Source organism: Myotis davidii, unplaced genomic scaffold (assembly GCF_000327345.1).
Source record: "Myotis davidii unplaced genomic scaffold, ASM32734v1 scaffold512, whole genome shotgun sequence".
In the NCBI taxonomy this organism is placed as follows: Eukaryota; Metazoa; Chordata; class Mammalia; order Chiroptera; family Vespertilionidae; genus Myotis; species Myotis davidii.
This window is the reverse complement of record NW_006284323.1, coordinates 1,468,555-1,468,926: the sequence shown is the minus strand read 5'-3', so window position 1 is coordinate 1,468,926 and position 372 is coordinate 1,468,555. Positions and strand designations below refer to the sequence as shown.

Sequence of the window (372 nt, the reverse complement as noted above, 5' to 3'; positions counted from 1 at the left end):
AGCGAGAGCCCTTGGGCCCTGGGGCTGCTGCGCACCTTCGACGCGGGCGAGTTCGCGGGCTGGGAGAAGGTCGGCTCGGGCGGCTTCGGGCAGGTGTACAAGGTGCGCCACGTCCACTGGAAGACGTGGCTCGCCATCAAGTGCTCGCCCAGTCTGCACGTCGACGACAGGTCAGCGGCCCAGGCGGGGGCGCCGCGGCGCCGGGGCGGGCGCCGGGGCCGGACTGGGGTGGGGGTGCTTGGATTCCAGGGGGTCCCCTTCTGTCCACCTGCGTCGCTGACGGAGCAGCCTCGGATGGGAAAACCGAGCGCCGGGCGAAGCCGGAACGCCCCGCGATGCCCGCGCGGCCTGCCTGCCCCAAGGGGGCAGGTT

At 73.4% G+C, this 372-nt stretch overlaps 1 protein-coding gene across 1 annotated transcript in view; it reads left to right on the top strand.

Moving 5' to 3' along the window:
• The window catches only part of RIPK4 (receptor interacting serine/threonine kinase 4), a gene marked incomplete at its 5' end in the record, with an annotated part of 30,945 nt that continues 30,573 nt past the window's right edge, over window positions 1-372 (top strand). The window contains one exon of the mRNA XM_015568862.1: window positions 1-170. Coding sequence (XP_015424348.1) covers window positions 1-170 — 170 coding nt within the window. The remainder of the gene's footprint in view (window positions 171-372) is intronic.